General features: G+C 40.4%; 3 protein-coding genes across 35 annotated transcripts in view; 2 read left to right on the forward strand and 1 right to left on the reverse strand.

Moving 5' to 3' along the window:
- The window catches only part of LOC107268929 (poly(U)-binding-splicing factor half pint), a 9,791-nt gene extending 4,972 nt beyond the window's left edge, over positions 1 to 4,819 (forward strand). For 5 of the 11 annotated variants that reach the window (XM_025086123.1, XM_025086122.1, XM_025086131.1 and 2 more), the window contains 6 exons: positions 539 to 597; positions 1,829 to 2,105; positions 2,805 to 3,291; positions 3,371 to 3,600; positions 3,665 to 4,061; positions 4,132 to 4,819. In XM_025086123.1, the coding sequence (XP_024941891.1) occupies positions 539 to 597; positions 1,829 to 2,105; positions 2,805 to 3,291; positions 3,371 to 3,600; positions 3,665 to 4,061; positions 4,132 to 4,241 (1,560 nt within the window). In that variant the 3' untranslated portion in view covers positions 4,242 to 4,819. The remainder of the gene's footprint in view (positions 1 to 538; positions 598 to 1,828; positions 2,106 to 2,804; positions 3,292 to 3,370; positions 3,601 to 3,664; positions 4,062 to 4,131) is intronic. The other 6 variants (XM_015742199.2, XM_025086128.1, XM_025086125.1 and 3 more) reach the window with 5 other exon arrangements.
- An 86-nt stretch (positions 4,820 to 4,905) lies between these two features.
- LOC107268934 (NADH dehydrogenase [ubiquinone] 1 alpha subcomplex assembly factor 2) lies at positions 4,906 to 6,453 on the reverse strand. 13 transcript variants are annotated; one of them, XM_025086145.1, is made up of 4 exons: positions 5,962 to 6,078; positions 5,833 to 5,898; positions 5,655 to 5,687; positions 4,906 to 5,536 (listed from the first exon to the last, which is right to left on the reverse strand). In XM_025086145.1, exon 4 carries the CDS (start codon positions 5,499 to 5,501, stop codon positions 5,037 to 5,039), a length of 465 nt encoding a protein of 154 aa, XP_024941913.1. In that variant the 5' UTR covers positions 5,502 to 5,536; positions 5,655 to 5,687; positions 5,833 to 5,898; positions 5,962 to 6,078; the 3' UTR covers positions 4,906 to 5,036. The 13 variants fall into 13 exon arrangements, with proteins under 13 accessions (XP_024941913.1, XP_024941912.1, XP_024941910.1 ...); XM_025086144.1 differs by having other exon boundaries at positions 5,623 to 5,687; XM_025086142.1 differs by having other exon boundaries at positions 5,789 to 5,898.
- On the forward strand, positions 6,184 to 19,949 carry LOC107268928 (serine/threonine-protein kinase 10). 11 transcript variants are annotated; one of them, XR_003060001.1, is made up of 15 exons: positions 6,184 to 6,367; positions 8,386 to 9,040; positions 9,331 to 9,495; positions 9,726 to 9,924; positions 10,029 to 10,159; positions 10,235 to 10,558; positions 11,019 to 11,064; positions 11,456 to 11,517; positions 11,725 to 11,809; positions 11,902 to 12,065; positions 12,169 to 12,632; positions 12,716 to 13,257; positions 13,341 to 15,559; positions 15,778 to 16,276; positions 16,964 to 17,054. XR_003060001.1 is itself a non-coding variant. In XM_025086119.1 (14 exons), exons 2-14 carry the CDS (start codon positions 8,882 to 8,884, stop codon positions 17,117 to 17,119), a joined length of 4,716 nt encoding a protein of 1,571 aa, XP_024941887.1. In that variant the 5' UTR covers positions 6,184 to 6,367; positions 8,386 to 8,881; the 3' UTR covers positions 17,120 to 19,949. The 11 variants fall into 11 exon arrangements, 2 of the variants coding, with proteins under 2 accessions (XP_024941887.1, XP_015597682.1); XR_003060003.1 differs by having other exon boundaries at positions 11,731 to 11,809; XR_003060002.1 differs by lacking the exon at positions 6,184 to 6,367 and adding an exon at positions 6,876 to 6,894.
- Positions 19,950 to 20,130: the final 181 nt, after the last annotated feature.

The raw sequence follows: 20,130 nt of genomic DNA on the forward strand, positions 1-20,130 counted from the left end.
TTTTATCCAATACGTATTCCCCCCCAACCCCCAACCCCCTCTGCCCCTTGGTTTTCTATAATACGTAAGAAGAGATGGTTGCGTAGGCTATACACAATAAGCATACACGAGAGACACACGACACGACAGAAACGAAAACGCGATACTACTATGTAGTGTGTTGTACAATGACAACAACAATAGTCGGCGGGAGCAGAGCTGTATCAACGTGGTGATGGGGAAGATATACTATTTGCATGATTCTCTAAATGAATTTTTTTCTTTTTTTTCTTCTTTAACGTGATTACCAGACGTGTCATCGATTCTCATTCGATTTTCTCCTTTTGGGTAATCGAAGCCCATGAGTTGGGGCATCGATGGGTCACAAAGTATTTTGGAGGAATCGATGACAATTGATTGTCTGCTGTAACGGGTGGAGATGAGCTTTTTTCATTTTGGGGAATCATTAACATTATTGTACTACGAGAGGATACTTGAAGTTTGTCTTCTGTAAGGGGGCGGGATATCAATGGAAGGCCTATGGTCCTTTGTGTTGCAGCAAATGGCTAGTCAACGGAATCAGGTGCAGAGACAGCAGGCTCTCGCTCTCATGTGCAGGTTTGTTTGTTCTTTGCCTTAGACACCACACCCACCCAAACCCACCCATCCACAGATTCTATTGGATTGTCAAAGTCAAATTATCAGGCAGAATTAACAGTTCACAACCACTGAGATTCTGATATGTAATATCAGTATTATTACTGTTAAGTCTGTCTTCTACTCATGAACTGAATGATCCTGTGTATATGTACGATATGTCTCATTCAAGGTAGAGCCATCGACGTTAGCAAGGGCAAAGGATCTTCTAGAAGTGCTACAAAATTTAATGATCGAACAATGATAAAGCATTTTGACTGTTGCCAGGTGTCGAAGAAATGAAAAACATAAAACTGGTAGAAAGCTGCACGTTACTTCTGATGCTCTACGTTTGGATGGGATATACTGTACATACTTTATGGAATATGAACCACATTGTCTCTTCACTACGTCCTCCTACTTATATAGCCAGCAACCCTCTAACATCATCCAGGACATATCCACTGGTCAACCGTCGTCCCTTATATTTTTTTAAAATTTAATCTCTACTTTTGTAACCATATCTTACTCAATAACTCGTGCGACTCGTCGCTTCCTTAAGAATATTATAGTGTTACATTAACATTACCCGTACTATTGGCAAAGTTATCATTAATCTTAGTATATTATCCTGACTATCGTTGTAATGGTACGTGTATTATTAATTGAGCCGTTCAGTGCACACATCGATTAACTCCATAAAACAAAAAGTTGAGAAATGCGATGAAGTAATGTATATTGTAAATTACTTATTATTCAATGGCCAAAAAAATTGTGCCGTTTAATGGTGCTACTCTTTATTATTCAGGAAAGTTATTATAAATATAAAAAGTTATGACTATACCAAGTGCTTTGACACTTAAATTTAAGATTTTTCAAAAAGTGGAGTTAATCGATGTGTGCACTGAGCGGCTCAATTATGTCACTCTGACCAATGATGGTCTAATATGATGTTGCACGTGGTACAAGCTGGTAATAATACACGTATCATTGTCAATTTTTTCCAATGATTAAAATTAAGAGAAAAAGATTACCGGAATCGTCATGGACTACCCGTTAGTACTCCCATGGATATTATACAAGAAAATTAATCAGCTGTAGACTGAAGTCTTAAAGTCTTTGGGAGCATGGACGGGTTCTGTGTGCTTGAAATATCGTGCGAGATAAGTCCCCATGTAATTCTTAATGAAACTAACGCATCTCTCTCACACAGGGTTTACGTGGGGAGCATAAGCTTCGAGCTGAAGGAGGACACAATTAGACAGGCCTTCCTACCGTTTGGCCCGATAAAATCTATCAACATGTCATGGGATCCTGTCACTCAGAAGCACAAAGGATTCGCATTCGTAGAGTACGAGATACCAGAAGCTGCCCAACTCGCTCTGGAGCAAATGAACGGTGTCATGATCGGTGGACGCAACATCAAGGTAGCGGGACGTACCTATATAACGAATTTCCCGTCCCCGTGCAATCCTATCGTCACGCCGGAGGTCGGCAAATTTTTATTTAGCCTCTCAAAATAACGCTTCTCCCACCTTCTTCATTTTTCCATCTATCCTCTTGCTCCTTCCTCTTGTTTTATTAGTGGTAACCCTTTTGCCTAGTCCGCTCTGAGTTCTCTCTCGTTTAGTAGATTCAAAGTTCTTGGGGAACAGTAAATCTTTGAATGTGTAGAAACAAGTTCTTGTGACTACTTTTGGTATTCTCGATGGATTTTAATTTTTACTCATTTTAATACTCTGGTTTTTTGCACAATGAAGGATTTATCGTTTCCGACGAATCGTTTGGTGTTTTCGATAATATCAATTGTAGATTGTTCACTTTTCTTTCGACTTGAACGATCTGCTTTCACCAAAATTAATTATGGTTGCCTGCTAAAGTATTTTTCATTTTCTGTGCATGCTTCAAATACTTTCAGAGATAAGGATCACTGTAAAAGATTGTACTTTCGTATTTGCTTGAAAATCAAAGTCAGAGTAAATTGTACATGCTATATGTAAAGGCGAAAGTATTTGAAGTCCCAATTTCTTTCGCTGTAGTGTTGTTAGTGTACTGTGACTGTTAATAATTTAATAGAAATGAATGAAATCTTTTGTTTGATGTTATGACATCTAAGGCCCTCTAACAGGCTTTATCAGGTGTATTTAAGGAGAGTGAGACACTCTATTCCCATTGAAAACTGTTGACAGGTCGTCGGCAGGCCATCGAATATGCCGCAAGCACAATCGGTCATCGATGAAATAACCGAGGAGAGCAAACACTATAATCGCATCTACATAGCCTCGATTCACCAGGATCTAACCGAGGACGACATAAAGTCTGTCTTCGAGGCATTCGGTCCTATTACCTACTGCAAACTGGCTCAGGGTAGTTCACCTCATCGACACAAGGGCTATGGCTTCATCGAGTACGAGACTATGCAGTCTGCCCTGGAAGCCATAGCTTCGATGAACCTCTTTGATCTTGGTGGACAGTATCTCAGGGTGGGACGCGCTATAACACCACCTAATGCACTAATGGGACCACCTAGCGGAACCAGCATGATGCCCACCGCAGCCGCAGTTGCCGCAGCAGCTGCAACCGCCAAGATTCAGGCTATGGATGCTGTGGCAAGCAATGCCGTTGCACTTGGTCTTACTAAATTGGGCAATACAGCGCCGCCAATCCTTAATCAAGGTGAATATTCTTTGTATACTTATTTGTCTGTTTTATTTGCCTTTGCAATTGTTGGTTTCATCGATAATCTCTGTCGTAGCTCTTCCCGGAATAGTCAGACCTACGATAGCACCAGCTACTATAATGGCTCCGCCAACTGTTACTACTGTCGCACCAGTAATTCCACCTCCAGGAATAGCCATTCCTCAGACTCTCACTCGTCCACCAGCTATCATACAACCTATTCCTGGACAGCCTGTTGTTATTCCACCACCAGCTGTCGTTACGCCCACTGTGGTCGGAGCTCCTGTCGTAAGTTCTGCATCAGGGGTTAGTGGTACTTTACTCTGCAGATGGAAAAGGGCATTTTAGGATTTTCTTGTTTCATATCTAGATATCAGTCACGAACGCAGGGGGTACAGATATTATGAGGCGCGCTCAGGAACAACAAGCGGCTCACCAGAAACAACAGGAAGAACTTCAGAAAAAACTCTTAGAGGAGACTGAACCCCAAACTTTACAACAACAGGAGAATATGTCAATAAAGGGACAAAGTGCTCGGCATCTGGTGATGCAGAAACTCATGAGAAAGGTCGAGTCTCGCGTAGTCATCTTGAGAAACATGGTCGCCCCAGAGGACGTTGACGAGAGCCTCCAAGAAGAGATACAAGACGAATGCTCAAAATTCGGTGTAGTCGAACGCGTTATTATTTACAATGAAAAACAATCAGAGGACGACGAGGATGCTGAAGTTATCGTGAAGATTTTCGTTGAGTTCTCACAGATGAGCGGTAAGTTGACGCAGAATTCAAGTATTACGTGACTTTTTCGGTGTAATACATGTGATTCTTATTTTTTCAGAGGCTGAAAGAGCTAGGGATTCTTTGAATGGGCGCTATTTTGGAGGTCGGTTGGTCAAAGGTGAACTTTATGATCAAGCAATCTTCGACAACAGTGACTTCTCTGGTTGATTTGTCTGATGAAACCTTTCGGTGGCCACTGAGGACACTAAATGTCAGATTATTATTTTTCCTATGGAAGAATCCCTATACACGCTGGTTTACAAGATTACATCGATTCTGCGCGTCCATTGGTACCCATGGTATCGCTCTACGACCTGGACTTTGTTTCTAGTGTTACAGAGATTCACTTCGAAGTATCATCTGGAGTATCGATTGACTGATTTCCATTTGGTGATGATTTGCAAACGTTTTGATTGAGGACGCGGTGGAATAACTCGCTGTTTTATTGGGAATGATATATAAGATATGAAAAAAATAAAAATGAAAACGGACCTTGTTCACAAATACGTAAGAAACGATAATAGTCGTATCCACAAAACAATTCCGTATTGTGGATGCTAGTTTTTTTTTCCCCCTAAAATACTTGAGGTGTCGTCAAGATTTAACATAAGGGCTTAGTTAGATTTAAATGTCGAACGTGATTTCTGTTGATATACGGTGTGACTGAGCGTACGTGAACACAAAATATCCATGCGTATATGTATGTATAGCAATGATCAAATATTAATAAATTGTTTTACACAAAAGAATAATGTTATCAATTTATAGGAAGACTAATAGAATGTGAAAAAGTTGATCAATTTAGACTCACTGTTATACTACAATAACACTATTGACGTTAAACTTAGTCCTGCATGAGGACAATATATTCTTAGATATCTTTGGATTGCAATATATACAAACAGTAGCGGGACAGGCATCATTTCAACTCTACAAAATATTTTTATTCTAACAGAATATATGTTACTTTTTTATTTTTACTTGGTAGTTACTGCCACAGTCTTTGTATTCATCATGTACTGGATATTGTATCGGACCATTACTATTCTCTTCTACCTTTTGAATTGCCGACTTTTCAGGTAGTGTTTGCACGGGAGTTTCCAGTGCTTCAAGCTCAGCAGCTTTCTTTTGAACTGTAAGCATTGCTATGTAATTCTTTTTGACTTCCTCTTCCGTTGGAGGGTCCCTTCTCCGAAATCTAAGCCAGGCCATCCACTCAGGTGGTATTTCCTGTTCGTGATCCTCCTTTACCACAGGAACAAAGAAACGTTCCGCTCTCATCCTTGTGGATACACTAGCACGCGGTCTCTCATAATACTTTGTGCCAAAGTAATCCTCTCCCATAAATTTTCTAGGTCTGACCTCAGGTTTAATGGAGTTCACAAAATTTTTAAAGATAATCTCAAAGACTCCACGCGAACGTGCCATCTTTATGTTCGGTCATCAAGCAGTCAACCTAGTACCTGAAAACCAGAATAAAAGTAGATTATTCGAGCTGTTCTTATATCTATTTTTTTCTAATATTAATTCTATGCAAAACTGCCTTCACCTATGTACATGTTTAAGCACTACAAAAATAACCTTTAATCAGATGGCGGCACCATCGGGAAGAATCTAAAAATTAATTTAAAGAACATTTCATACTATTGTCTTGGTTGACAATATGTAAAAATACAATCTTCTGATGGATAAATAATACAAAATTATTATTATACTTTTAGTCAGACAAAACAGTGTATCCACATGTGTTGAAACATACAAATGTCAATGACAAACAGAGGCCATCCCATGCTGGCCGTTATGACGTCCATCGTCTTGTATAGAACTGAGTAAAACCAACAAATTAAAATGATTGAAAAAAGTACAGCATGATTCCTAATGAGATTACCGAAAGGGGCTTCTCTTTAATAGTAGCTGGATCGATTACGTAATCTAATAAATACCCTAGCCAAGAAGATACTGAGAGAATCCCGGAAGAACTGCCGGAAGTCTAAGTACACGGTTGACGTCGCTCCAGGCATCTCCAGCCGGTTACGTCTGGTTACGTCACTTCCAGGCGTGGTGTGTTCAGTGAGTTGCGTGCGACTAAAATGGCCGTGGATCTCCGTGGCTCGGAAGTTTATTAAAATATTCCGTTTAAAAGTCCACCATCAAATTGTGACCATTTCTTATCACATTAACGAGAATAACCAAGCGTCCCGACGCAGGTTTATACAGTGTTTCCTTTTAATTTAGCAAAGCGGTGTACAAGAGTTCAAAGGAAAACTAAAGTAGGAGCCGAACCCTCCTATGTGGTGAGTCGATTTTTCATCGATAATGTCTTTCAACGATGATGTACATACAAAGTATAGATTAATGAAGACTCGATGATTAATCGGGAGAGAAGAAAAAAGAGCTCTGTTTCTCATTCTCAACTCAAAATGGCGACCAACGTCTTTTCGACGCTCACACCTCATTATTGTCCCTGATCTATTATCGCAGATGGATAGACCTCGCTTCGTTTTGCGTCACTCCTTCGTTTTCCAAGGTCCTGAATTATTATCCCGGATGTATTATTAACGCTTGGAACGTCCTGTTTTCCTTTTACCATTGGGAAAAGTCATGAACGTCCTTCTGAAACATGGCGGTCATCGCTCAGACAATCGCTTGTCAAAATTGTGTCAAGTCGACGCTCAAACGACGGCACCTGTCGATTTGTTTTCTCCCACTTGGCTAAGGCAGATAAGATGTTACTCTTGCTAGTAAGATTACTGAGTCGTTAGAGAAACTTTATGAGATGACTCGTTACTTCTTTGGGTGATTTAAATATATAAATGCTATGGTGAGTTAGTGAAGATTGAAGAAGAGCATTCATTTGGAAAGGTTGTCAGATATGAAGAAAAGGCAAGATTCTGTAGCAGGTGGGAGAGTTAGAGAGTTTTGCATAACATTAAAAGATTGGCTCTTTCCTATTGAATCAAGAAGGAAGATATCAGGGATACGTATGGTACTATAGATACTGCATTCGGTGAAGCTTCTCACTGAAAATTCTTGACATTAAAAAGAAAAGATGTACATGGAATTTTGGTCATACTAGATTCTTGAATTCCAGTCATATCTCTTTAATTAACCAATGAAACTTTTACCCATTTGCATTTTTGCTCTTGAAGGGATTTTTGTAATACTTTAAAATTGTTACTTGTCATCTGTCAAATATCTATGCGGTATTCATAATACAGGAAGTGTTTAGTGTTTATATTGACCATTTTGTTTTATTATTTTTGGCCTCATTGACCGTGACCTTGTCAAGAATCTTTACAAGGTCATTGATATTTTAAATGCTTACATAGTCATTCACTTTGGTATCAAGCACAAAACAGCTAGAAAAATAATTATTTTGGCAAATGCACTGCGATTAGATATCGTTATTCTATTCCGTGAATAATATAATGACAATATCTGATTGATGTCAACAATTTTAAATGTTACATAGAGGTATTTACAATAACTCCTCTGGAATTTGATGATGAGACTTATACCTGTTTCCAGATGCGTAGGCGTAGATTAGGAATTGATGAATAATTAACACTTCATCTTTGAGAAACTCAATAGCATTTACATTGAATTGGACTTTATGGCTAGATGGTATGAAATTGTGACTTCCTAATAGATCGCGCTTATATTTTCATAACGCTGGAATTTAGCACTATTCGGGAACCAGGTATTAGATGACTAATACATTGGAGGAAAGGTATGCCTTGAGGCCAACATTTTTAATTAGTCGCCAGCTATTTTTGGAATATATTATTGGCAATTTATTTATAAATATATCACAGATGTTACAGATATGAGCATTTCATTATATTAAAATTCAGTAATTTTGTCTATCTTTGAGGAATAATATGAATTACGAAATTCTCTTACCTATATGATAACATTTTTATTGTATAGAATACCTGATAAAGCATTTGACGCAGAGTGTCTTATACAATTATCTGTTATAATACTATTTAAGAGATGGCATTAGCTAACTAGTTGTCATGAGACTCTTCTTGGTACATTTTCCTATTGAGATGTTAGTCTAAAAGTCTTATCAATATACAGCTCATTCATTATGTTTATCTTACTTATCTGCATAGTACGGGCACATTATCATATACTCGTATTATCCCCTGATGATAAAAAGAGTCTCCATGAGATGTAAAAAAACTTTATTACGAATAAGAAGTCTATTGCCTTGTGAGAAAACTAATGAATTTATACAGTTAGTTACTTTGCTGATTATATTTCGGGTGGAAAAGTAAATTAATATTTTATAATTCTTTTTTTGCAGGTTCTACAGTACATATTGTGAAGTGGACTTGTAGACCTCGTGTGTAGAAATGGGCTTCATTTACTCGGTGCGCATTTATAGCAATCTGTGCAGAGTACTCGCACCAGTAAATTAGCCTCGTAGAAGAGTTTCCTCGTCAAGATGCGGGAGAGAACTACTGTGATCCCCTGCTCAGCAGTGGGGATCTAGTGAAATAACAAAAACAACCTATGAGAGAAGAAGCACAAGGTTTTTCTTCAAATCACTATTCCTGGGTAGGATAATCATATGAAAGTTATCAATCCGAGCCATCTTATATAGGACTTAGTGTTGATTCGAAGGGACAAGATCCCTGCCTTAATTCTACTTTTCTAATATTCTCAATTTTTGAGAATACACCACGTAACGTTTTACTATTAAGACTCGGTTGTCCTCCTGAAAATCGCTGGAACGATTATTCTATTGTGACTGTGAGTGGTGAAAATTCTATTGCAAGCAAGAAAGGCACTAAACGAAGATGTCGTTCCTATCAAATCTTAAGAAAGCATTCCACTTCGGTGGCAATGACGCCAAGAAGAAGAAGCTGTACAATAACATCAAGATGGACTGTAGTCCTGAAGAATTTTGGGAGATGATAGGTGAACTTGGTGATGGTGCCTTCGGAAAAGTTTACAAGGTAATGGAAAATTTTGTTTTTAATACAATGAAACAACTTCTATTTCTTAACGCGTTTCCACTGTATAATACATGAATTAGAAGGTTCTTAGTTGGTAGAACAAATATTGTAAGGCTTCCGAATCCTATAGAAACTGCAAGTACAGATAATCCATGACAATCGGATTCGAAATTAATTTTGAGCTGTAAGAGCATAGAAATTTTATCCTTGGACCATTACTTTCTATGCTATAAAGAGTAAGGTTTCGGTGAATTTTAAAAAAATAATGCTAAATGATTATTTGACTTCAGGCACAACACAAGCAAACTCAGCAGCTGGCTGCTGCAAAGATGTGTGCCCTGGAGGGTGAAGATGATCTCAGTGATTTCATGATTGAGATCGATATACTATCAGAATGCAAACATCCTAATGTTGTTGAGCTCCACGAGGCATACTTTATGGAAGGAAAACTGTGGGTAGGTCTACGAATTTCTTTTATTGCATTATTTATTACTACCTGGAAATTGCAGAAAATAGAGGACGCCCACTCTTTCATTATATGCAAATATTTGCTAGTCAACCAACCAGTTACTAGACCCTTACTATTTCTTTATTAGATTTTTCTTGTATTTTTACACGAGAAACTATACTTTTCCACATATATATTGGCAACAGTGCCAGTTCTGATGCTGGACATTTTATTCAGATGCTCATCGAATACTGTGACGGAGGGGCTTTGGACTCTATAATGGTAGAACTTGAAAAAGCTCTAACAGAACTTCAAATAGCTTACGTATGTCAGCACATGACTAGGGGTCTTACATTTCTTCACAAAGCCAAGGTCATTCACAGGGATTTAAAAGCAGGCAATGTTCTCCTGACAATGGCTGGTGGCGTTAAGTTGGGTAACGTAATCTCATCCACACTCTAACGTTTACACAGTTGCTCGATTGCTCCTTGTTATCTGGGACCATTAATTCACCTTCTGTTTATCATTTTCTTATTACAGCGGACTTTGGCGTCTCTGCTAAGAACAAGCACACACTTCAGAAGCACGACACCTTCATCGGCACGCCATATTGGATGGCGCCAGAAGTTGTCCTCTGTGAGACCTTCAGAGACAATCCATATGACTTTAAGGTGTGTCACCGCAAGTACCTGGTTATATAACAATTGTTGGAAGTATCATTGAAAATATTTATTTCTTTCCCCAAGGTCGATATTTGGTCCCTTGGCATCACCCTGATAGAATTCGCCCAGATGGAACCACCGAATCATGAGATGTCACCGATGAGGGTGTTGCTGAAGATCCAGAAGAGTGAACCTCCCAAGCTGGACCAACCTGGAAAATGGAGTAAGGACTTCAATGACTTCATCGCCAAGGCACTGATAAAAGATCCATCCTCGAGACCGACTGCCGAGGAACTTCTGAAGCATCCGTTCATCAACAGAACTCTCGACTCAAAACCCATACGCGATCTTCTACTGGAGTATAAAGCCGACGTCGTCGAAGAGGAGCTTGTCGACGAGGATGCCGAGGTGGGTGATCGTACAGCTACTAACAAAGCATATTTAACCTATAGGGCAATGAGATCAGCTCGTTATCGACTAGATCCTTTTGCACGTTGGGAATATCGAATCGCGGATGGTTTCTGGCGATGAGATTCGAGGTTCCCTCTACATAGAGATATATGCACTATTCTTTAAATTACATTAGAGAAATGTGCAACAACATAACGTCAACTGACGTCAATTTATCTACAGACAATCTCCTACGTAATGCCATACATTCTTCTGCTGATCTATATCGGACAATTAATCGTTCAATGAGATAACGTCAAGTGGCACACTCTTTTTAATACACAAATAATGAATCCTCGCTTAATCCTTCACCGCTACGCCGTTAGGATCTTTCGATTGATTGATACGTCGTGAATTATTAATTGTTTATTAACAGTCGTATTTGACGTACGTTGTTACACGCTCGCACTACCGATAGAAGGCCAAAAAGGCGAAAAAACACAGAGAACAGTATCAGCGTATCGGTAAGCTGCTTCCGAGTGAAATGAAATTTCGTAGATGATTCGATATTTTATACATATGGGCAATTTTCAAGGGGGAAGCCATTGCGAGATATACGCTTCTGCCACGAAGCAATAACGACAACAGTTCTATCAGTATTTTACTTATTGATAAGAGATGCATGCTACACTTTTTATTCTTCTTATTAATGCAGTTTATCAGAAGCCCTTGGATTAGCCCCTTCTTGATAAATCCTGTAGCTAAGTCTGTCCAACTTCTTTGGCGTGCTTGTTCCGTTGGACAGAACGAGCAAAAGCCAAAATTGACAGTAGTCTTTTTCTAGTATCCCAGATTTATTTATTTATTTTTTTCAATAAGAATTAGTTCTTAATGGATGTTCCGTTGTAACTTAAGAATTTGGCTGTGCATGCGGCTCACCCGGGCCTCGCCAGCCCCATCACCCGTGCGATTGTCAGGTCAGTAGCTTTTGCCAATAAAATAAAAAAGAAAGTAATGGCAGAGATCAATCATGCCTTCGTTTATTAATACATAAATTTATCAATGTGGCGTGTTATAAATTTTTATTTATCGTGTTCTTGGTATACGGGAGATATATCTTAAGCGGCCCTCTTGCGCCGGGTTTGTCATTTCTTCAGTACTTAATTCTGACTGGTATATTCCAGGAGCAGCGCACGTCGCAGCTACCCCTGGAGCTGGACCAACTCGGAGATGACTCTGCATCTATGCGCAGCGACACTGATGTTAAGAGTAAGTTTGTAAGAGAATTATTTGATCGAATGATTATCATTTATTGCTAATAACTTCGTAAGTTGATTTTTCATTCAACGTTAATTTTTCAGTCATGGAGAAGGAAAGTGTTGTTGTGTCGCCCGTGTCTCCGAAGCGCGAGGAGAGTAACAAGCGAGAGATCAATCGGGATGGTGAAAAGGAAGAGAGGAACAAGAAATTGCGCAAAACTGAATCCAGGGAGAATATACCTGGATTCGTCGAAAAGAAGCAACAGGTATGATAATGTGCTGAAAGTAGTTAATATGCTGGCTTTTAATTCGATCAGGATGAATTGAACTTTATTGAGGTTGATTAATAAATTTCTGCGCTAATTTCAGGCACCCAAACCACCAGTTCCAAGCGAAACGAACGAGCGACGAATATCGAGAGATAAGGGTCCTGCGCCGCCACCGCCAGGAAGACAAGATAGCAAGGGCGAAGAGAAAGAAAACATTCCAAAGACTATTGAGAAACCCAGTGCCATGGAAGTAGTGGACAAAACAAGGAACGTCATCGAGAAGCAAGATAAGCCGAACAAGCTGGAACGTCTCAACGGCGAGAAGAAACCCTTGGAGAAACAATCCAGCCAGGAGAATGCTATATCCTTGGAAAAGAGGAAGGACACACCAGATAAAGATAAGGGGGCTGGTGTCAGAACGAAATCCTTCGAGGAAAAACAAAATTCTACGGAGCGACAAGGTAACGGTGACGAGAAACGGAAATCTGCACCGATCAAACTGGAACCGGAAGACACGAAGAAACCCGTCATCAGCAAACAGGCATCATTAGAGGAAAAGAACAGGTGGTTATCATTAAGAATTGTATAAGTTTATTTTCTTATCTTTGAGAAATTTTATTCCAACGCCGATACCCTTTTGCACTTAGGTACGATCGGAAATCATCGGTGGAAGAAAGACCCAGATACGAGAAACAAAAATCCGACGAGAGTCGAAGGAGCCTTGAAGAGAAACGTAAATCCGTCGAGGAGAAACTGAACGCCGTTCTCGAGAAGAGGATTTCAATGGACTCGAGTAAAAGAATAAGCGACGCCTCCATAGACACTCTGAAAAGATCCTCGGATTCCAGTAATGCTCAGGGATTTTCGGAAAAGTCCTCCGTCAAGTCGAACTCCACTGAGGACATCAAAAGCGATTTTGGTATATCGAAGACTGAGAGCCTCGCTAAGAGTCGCAGCGAAGGCTCCTCGAGGAACGACTCCTTGGAGAACTTCTCCGAAGAGTTCGTTGCCAAGACTGGTAATAAAAAGTGGCTCGTCGGCGAAAGAACTCAGGAAGATACCGTAGACAGGAGCGTCGACAGGGAACGTCGTGATTCCGGCGTTAACGTATCTGTCATAACCTCGACACCCATCCGGAGCAGAAGTGTCTCCAGGAGCGGTAGTGGCGATAATATCGTTGTAATTACTGGTAATTATCCTTTTGCATAGTCCTTGAAATAATCAGTTCTTAAATAACTAATTTGATTAACTGAAATTTATTAATTTTCATAGGAAAATCCCAACCGGACCAAGATATCCGTCTTAACACGTCAACGGTGAGAATAACGTCAGACTCCCCGGACCCTTCAAACAGTCTAGCCAGTAACGTCAGCCAAGTAACTGTGGTGACGACTCATCCTCCAGTGTTGATCGACGCCGCTTCGACACCCCCACCACGTAGACCTTCGCCAACGTCCGAAGTGGTGATCGTAGCCAACGAGACAAACAAGACTCAAGTGAACGAGAGTTCCACTGACGACGATGGCTTCCCCAGTCTTGACAGTCTGGAGTACGTACCCCAGGAACAGGCCATCGTCATCGCCGATACCCCGAAGAGAATCGGCAAGAAGCTGGACGAGTCCGAGGTCGTGATAGTGAGTCCGATCTTGGACGAGTTACAGGATACTAGTCACGTATCTGTCGTCACGGTTGGCGACGATAAGGAACAGGTCAAGGATTCCTCGATGATGGCGAAAACTAATGTCGCCAGGACAGGATCATCGCACAGCGATATTAGTTCGACGGAGAGATCAAGTTCCAAGAGCGATAGTGGAGATGAGATTAATAAAATGGGTATGACCGTTGCTGGTACCACGCTGGAGTCTACTGACGTAGACGAAATCGTCGAGCGCAACTCCACCAAGATGAATGGTCAGGTTCGTCGAGAGAACGACAGAGTACCTAAGCTTTCTAAGCAGAAAGAGAGTGTAAAGGCACTCAAGGAGAAGAGAGTATCTCCGGATAGTTATGAAGGATCCAGGTCACATAGCGATTCTGGTTCCACCAGGTCTCATACTCCTAGCAAAAGTATAGATAGATCCGATGCTGAATCGATTTCTACGACAATAAGCCAGGACAGTCGAGAATCCAATAAAGAAAATCATATAGGCAGAGAATCCAGGCAATCTTCTGAAATTGATGATGAGGTCGTTCTCAGGAGAAAACCTGATTACAATCGTGAGATTCCCAGGCCAACGAGAACGAAGGAAGATATACAGATGATGAATCTGAAAAAGAAGACGAGAAAGCGCACTAGGAAGTTTGAAATTGACGGTGTCGTTGTAACCACGACGACATCCAAGGTCATCTACGGGGACGACGAGAACGGCAAGGTGTACGACGACCAGATATTCCGGAAGCAAGAACTTCGTGAACTGAAGATGCTTCAGAAGATGGAGCAAAAGCAATTCCAAGACCTATCTCAAAAGGCGCAATTTAATAAGGACCAGCAGGAGAAGAAATTCGAGCAGGAACGACAAGTGCTAGAACGTGGTGCGGAGAGTGACCTAGAGACCCTGGCTCGTCAACAGAGACAGCAAATAGAACGTGCGGAGGCTCAGCAAGAAGCAGACCTCCGACTAGCTTCGAAGAAGATCCGCAGCGAACAAGAACGTGAACTAAAACAGTTCAGGGAAGGTCTGAAACAAGAGCTGCGACTTTTGAAGCAAGAGGTGGACCTGATGCCGAAGGAGAAGAGGAAGAGCGCTTTCAAGACACGCAAGGAGAAGCTAGAAGCCGAGCACGAAGAACGCGAGAAGTTATTCCTGGAAAAGCTAAACGAAAGTCATGAGACATCCTTGCGCAGACTCTCCGACAGTCACCGGGAGAAGATAGCCCTGATGGAGAGGCAGTTCCTCCAACAGAAGCAGCAGCTGATGAGGGCACGGGAAGCTGCCATCTGGGAACTAGAGGAGCGACAAATTCATGAGAGACAACAATTATTGAAGAGACAGCTCAAGGATATGTTCTTCCTCCAGCGACACCAAATGCTGATCAGGCACGAGAAGGAGTTGGAGCAGATGAAGAGGATGAACCAGAGGAAGGAGGAGGAACTTATAAAGAGGCAAACTGCTGAACGTCGTAACTTGCCTAAGAGGATTCGTAACGAGATGAAAGCCAGGGAGATGATGTTCCGAGAGTCGATGCGCATATCCATAATATCTTCTACGCTAGCCTCCGACCCGGATGCCGAGAGAGAGAAACTGAAGAAGTTCCAGGAGAACGAGAAAAAAAGATATCGTGCTGAACAACAACGCTTCGAATTAAAACACGCCAGACAGTTAGAGGAGGTTAGGGCACAGAGTGACGCCACCATAAAAGAACTGGAACAACTTCAAAATGAGAAGAGGAAAATGCTGATGGAGCATGAGACGATGAAGCTCAAGGAACAGGAAGAAGCGTACACGAAGGAGCTCAGAGAATGGAAAGCACAATTAAAGCCACGTAAACAGGTAAACTTTCAAACTTTTAATCGAATGACAAGAAATTACTACTATTTGATTTTATTATATCGATACTTGACAATCAATTATCCACTTTGATATTGCCATCTCGACCCAGCTCTAATATGACTCTGTATGGACTCCTCTCTTTACCTAATTGGAATTCTGACCGGAAGTTCTTATCGAAAATGGCGACTAAATTGAAGGAATTTAATCTGATGTTATAGAAGATTGAGGCGGAGCTGGCGACTCAATTGGAAGCCTTGGAGGCGAGATACAAAGACCACTTGCCCTCTCGTCTGTCTTCCTTCTCCTTCTCGAATTACGACATGCAGATGATGCTCAAATCCGATCCTTGGCAAATTGAGCCACGACATCCTAGATCCACTCCAACATCTCCGTCGGTATTCAGTATCCCCCGAGTGTCATTGAGATCAAATGGCTCTGACACCTCAGTGCGTAGTTCTCTGATCAGAAGTTTCTCAAAACCCGACGTGGCCCCATCCTCTCCTCGTAAATAATTTACATGTGGATTCGATCCTGGGCTACCAAGACTCCTGAAATTCTCCAAAACACCCTGGGATCATTTGTGTCGTCTTGTGTCTTTCTCTTTCCGAAGTATCGTCGCCATTCTTTGGGGATTTCCTTGTGGCTCTTTTCGGTTTCACGTGACATTTTTGTTTCTGTTGTCTTCCTCGACTTGTCCGCTTCTTCAGGATCATCATTGTATGTACCCCGTCGAGATTCGAAGGCAATTTCGATTGAGTGCTTTGATTAACTATTGTCTTTATGTCGTTTTTGTCTTTTCTTTTCTAATTTTTTTCTTTCCTTCGTCCCCGTGTGTTTGGTTTGCTTTTATCCTTGTTTCTGGCTATGCTTCCTGGAGATTTCTCCAATCTCATTCCACGTTATCGTCCAGTGTGCTATTTCACTGTCTCATTTTTTGTTTCTTGCCTTAAAATATATTTTTAGAAACTTCTCACCGAAGTCCTTAAGATACTCCAAGATATTGCGCGCGCGCGCGTGTGTGTGTGTGTGCGTGTGTGTGTGCGTTGCTGGATACTCAAAAAAGATTAGAAAAAAAAAGAAACATTGTTTAACTGGACCAATTGAAATCATAACGTGCCACTAGCGTGCTAATACCTAATTACATTTGGGTGTCATCCGTGCCTCTGTTTGTTTGTATTGTCAAAATATGAAAATCCGATTATCCAAAAAAGAACAAAATTTATACAGAATCAATTGATGGGATCGATTCGTGCATAAGGTTAGTTGAAATTTCACACATCAATCATTCCAGCCGAATAGCTCCGATAGATATTTCTCCTTTATAAGATGATTACAGGAATCTTTAATTAGAAGTAATATAGAGAAAATATTGATGATTGTTCTAACGTAATTAAATACTTTCAGAGACTGGAGGAGCAATTCGCTCTGCAATTAGAAGAGCAAGAAGCAATTTATGGACCCAGCGCAATACCACTTTGCCTCCCACCGGATCTACCGGATCTGACGCATCATACTGCAGGCTCGACGCGAAGTTCACTTTCATCCGTGAGCGAGGGTTAAGGAAAACGTCACAGTCTACGATGATTGCTCGAGATAGTGAGAACATGGATTTCAAGATTGTAGAGGAGCAAAATAGTCGTATTACGGAGAAACACGAAGAAGCTCTGGCGCAAAGCAAACGGAAAGGAAGAAAATGGAGCGAGAAAGAGAGAGAAAGAATGATAAACATAAAAAAAGACACGCAGAAGACAAGGACGAAATCGCGACATTTCCCTCGACGAAGGATAAACTGTGATCTTCTTCGTTTGTATTCTTGCTCGTTTTGTTAATCCGGGACGCCAGGCCTGGAGGATTTACATAGGCCATTACCATCGTATCTCGATCAAGCTCTTAAGTATCCTTAAAAAGCTATCTTGTCGAGGGTCCTGGTAATTGCCTATATGGAGAAACACTTTGCTATTCCAGCCACGTTATTTGTACATAGCGCAACGTTTCTTACACGAACGTTTACAATCGCGAAAATATATATATATATACACATATACATGTGTAGTATATATTGGTACCATCCATACCGTTCTTTCATACGGCCAATACAATATTCTCTACGTCGATTATATAGAAGTTCGTATACACTGTTATATAAATGTTATATAATGATGAGAAGCGAAGGGGACAATTATTGCCGTTGCGTTATCAGATCAACAATTGATATAGTCCATCTTGGCATGCCTTGTACGATAGCTCAGTGTAGGTTCTTCTGTATCCCTAAGGAAAATAATTTACATAAGCACAGGAAAGAGGGAAGGAATGAAAAAAGAGGAACAGAGTGGTCGGTAAATCGATTTTTGATTTCTTGCCTTGTAAATTATAAACAAACATAAAATTGATAAAAAAAGAGGATCCAACGCGTCGATTCGATGATATTACGTGAAGAAAAAAGACAAGGAGAACGCCGAGGAGCTATCGATTGACGCTCCAGTGGGAAATAAATGATTAATTCTATTAACCATATATTAATTGTAGAATGAAAGTAAATTGCGCTAATGCTCGTGCACATGAAAGCGTACGGTATATATTTTACATACAACGATCGCACTAGGAATCAAAAGTCAACACCAAATACGTATCGGGACGTGGGCTTAAATTCGCGCCTTATATTCCTAATTAGTCGCCAAGCCGAATATTTTGCTTGTTATTGTTTTCTTTTTTTTCTTCTTCGAGAGAATCTCATTTCTAGTTTTCTTTTTTTTTTTCTTTTTTTCTTTTCTTTTGGATGGCTACCCATCTCAGTCTTTCTTTTTTCTTTAATCGCGTTTCCAATTATAAGGAGAGCAATCATCCTGGAATGATCTTATCGATACCCATCCAAAGCTTTAAAGCTGCTTCTCACTGTACATAGAGAAATGAGAATTAAACTGCGAGACTCTAAGTACTTCTGCACTTACGCTAAATCGTCTAAGGACGACGGAAAAAGAAGAAAGAACAAAAAACACTTGCCAAAGTTCGTCGTTCTTTCACTTAGTAGAAAGCCTCATATTAGTTGTTTCTGTCTATAAAATGCGAAACTTGTCGATTGAGCTATCCCGTATGTATGTTCATGTACGGATACTTTCGTATTTACCCAAGAGACGTGGTGATTGTATCATTGTTTGCTATTTTTAATGAGAAGCGAAGAAACAAAGCAGAGAAGAACAAAGTTTCTGTCTTGCGATACAGTGACAACGTCTCTCAGGGGCTGACGAAGAGGAAGTATCAAAGGCGAATAAGCAGACGGGAGAAGGAGAGAGAATTTACCATGTAAAACTCGTGACATAGATAATCGAAGTAGCTTCCAAACGTAGGAGAGAACGAAAGGAGATGTAAAAAAAAGGAGAAAGAAATTTACTTTGTTCTTCCACCACCTAAAATACGCTATCACAACGACTATGTCGATTTTTGTTTCTTTATTCTTTTCTTTCTCTTCCTTTCCCTCATCTTGTTTTACTAAAGTAATTCGACCCTGCACCTAGCGCGGCCCTCGTCGAATCTAAATTTAATTTCATTCCAAAGGCAACAACCGATTGTCCCACTGAGTACCTTGAATCTTGTTAACAGGCGACTGAGAAGGCGTTATGCTGTTCAAGAAGAATGAATGTCCCGTGTCAGTTTTATTTTTTCGTTTTTTTAATTGGCCGAGCTTAATTGTCCTTTACTTTGTATGATATTGCCTTTTCCGCGTATAAGTTATTAATTTTTTTCCCTTTGTTAATCCCAAACCGCCCAAGACGGCATCCAAACGAAATTAACTTTATACTAGCCCACTCGTCTTCTGTCCCTTTTACAGAGAAGCGCAACCAACCCACCCACACATCCCTTTCCCTTCTCCAGATCGAATCACAATTGTTTTGTATATTTATATATCGTGGGTTATTAATCTGTTATTATAATTCTATACTGTTAAAACGCGTGAAGCGCGTCTCTTCTTCATTCGGAGCATCCGTCGTCGGACACTTGACATAATAGCGACAAGATCCTTCTCGTCTGAACCTCCCTTACTCGTCATCCCTTAAGAACCATTTATACCGCGAGAGCACTTGATCTGTTTTTCTGTACATAAATATTAAAAAGCTTCCACGAGAATATACTTTTTGCTCCATGTGAATTGGAAACGCGCCTCTCGTTCACCCAACGAGGTTTTCTTCGTCTGTTTGTAGATTTTGGATTTCTTCGTATTTTTTAGCTCTGTATCTTTAGGTCTGGAAGTATAAGACCTTTCTTTTCCGTAGACTTTATCAGCTACGGTAACCATTGTTATACCGTATTGAATCATTGTCAGTGTCGACTGCACCAGGAGCGATTATGAAAAGGGAAACGAGAGAGAATTATAATAAAAAATTGTGCTCTTGTATTGTTTCTAATTATTCTCAGGACACATCGAAGCATTAATCATATTGGCAAATTGTAATTAATTAGCGCTGACGCACCGATCCGATCGTTCCCATCAGACGTGATTTGTAGCACGCGGATAATTATGATGAACGATGTTTCTTTTTTGTTAAGCGAGAAGGAATGAAAGATGAGGATGATAT

The sequence above is a fragment of the Cephus cinctus genome, unplaced genomic scaffold, assembly GCF_000341935.2.
Source record: "Cephus cinctus unplaced genomic scaffold, Ccin1 Ccin1_scaffold0596, whole genome shotgun sequence".
NCBI lineage: Eukaryota > Metazoa > Arthropoda > Insecta > Hymenoptera > Cephidae > Cephus > Cephus cinctus.

Bases quoted from the DNA above. Each gene is read 5' to 3' on its own strand.
- LOC107268934 (XM_015742222.2), bottom strand. From the start codon at position 5,501: ATGGCACGTTCGCGTGGAGTCTTTGAGATTATCTTTAAAAATTTTGTG.
- LOC107268928 (XM_025086119.1), top strand. From the start codon at position 8,882: ATGTCGTTCCTATCAAATCTTAAGAAAGCATTCCACTTCGGTGGCAAT. The intron at 10,559-11,018 runs GTGGGTGATCGT...CACTACCGATAG, and splicing joins TTGTCGACGAGGATGCCGAG to AAGGCCAAAAAGGCGAAAAA. The intron at 12,633-12,715 runs GTGGTTATCATT...TTTTGCACTTAG, and splicing joins TCATTAGAGGAAAAGAACAG to GTACGATCGGAAATCATCGG.